The following is a 719-nucleotide window of genomic DNA, read 5'->3' on the forward strand; positions in this document are numbered from 1 at the left end:
CGATGCAGGTTACGGTTTGGAACCTTGGCTGATGACACCTATCACAGATGCAGCAGCAGAAAGCGCAGAAGCAAGATATACGCAGTGTCACACATCTACAAGAAATTGTATTGAAAGATCTTTTGGACTTTTAAAAAATGTGTGGAGATGTCTTCTTAGTCATCGTGTGCTACATTACGCACCCATCATGGCGTCAAATATAATTATAGCTTGTGCAGTATTACACAATATAAGACTCAGTTATAATCTTATTGATAAAGAATATGATATTAACGAAGAGAGTGAAGCTGCAGCCGTGCAAAGAGCTGCACTTCAACAGAATATTGAAGCACATAATCGCGTTAGAGCGTTAGAAATTGCTGGTGCAGATGAAGGGAAGCGGTGCACTTGGACACGGTGCATTTGGACACAGCCAATCACAGCACCGTGTGATTAAAGACATTTGTAGGATCCCTTGGAACAGCGACTTGTGATTGGACCGTGTCCAATTGCCCCGTGTCCAACTGATATACACCCCAGATGAAGAACAATTAAATATCGGAAACAGATTAGTAGAAGCGAGAAGAGTACAAAGGACAATTCTTCGAACTCAGTTTGGTTTACGAAATTAAACATGATAAAATGATAAGTAATGAAGGATAATTGTCATTTTTATAAATACTTTATTATATATATATATATATATATATATATATATATATATATATATATATATATAT

At 36.6% G+C, this 719-nt stretch overlaps 1 protein-coding gene across 1 annotated transcript in view; it reads left to right on the forward strand.

The window, feature by feature from the left end:
- The window catches only part of LOC116853743 (putative nuclease HARBI1), a 1,385-nt gene extending 1,032 nt beyond the window's left edge, over window positions 1-353 (forward strand). The window contains exons 5-6 of the mRNA XM_032834921.1: window positions 9-70; window positions 261-353. Coding sequence (XP_032690812.1) covers window positions 9-70; window positions 261-353 — 155 coding nt within the window. The remainder of the gene's footprint in view (window positions 1-8; window positions 71-260) is intronic.
- The last annotated feature ends 366 nt before the right edge of the window (window positions 354-719 follow it).

Source organism: Odontomachus brunneus, unplaced genomic scaffold (genome assembly GCF_010583005.1).
Source record: "Odontomachus brunneus isolate Ranch 3 - 2012 unplaced genomic scaffold, Obru_v1 Obru_scaffold_577, whole genome shotgun sequence".
NCBI classification, from domain to species: Eukaryota; Metazoa; Arthropoda; class Insecta; order Hymenoptera; family Formicidae; genus Odontomachus; species Odontomachus brunneus.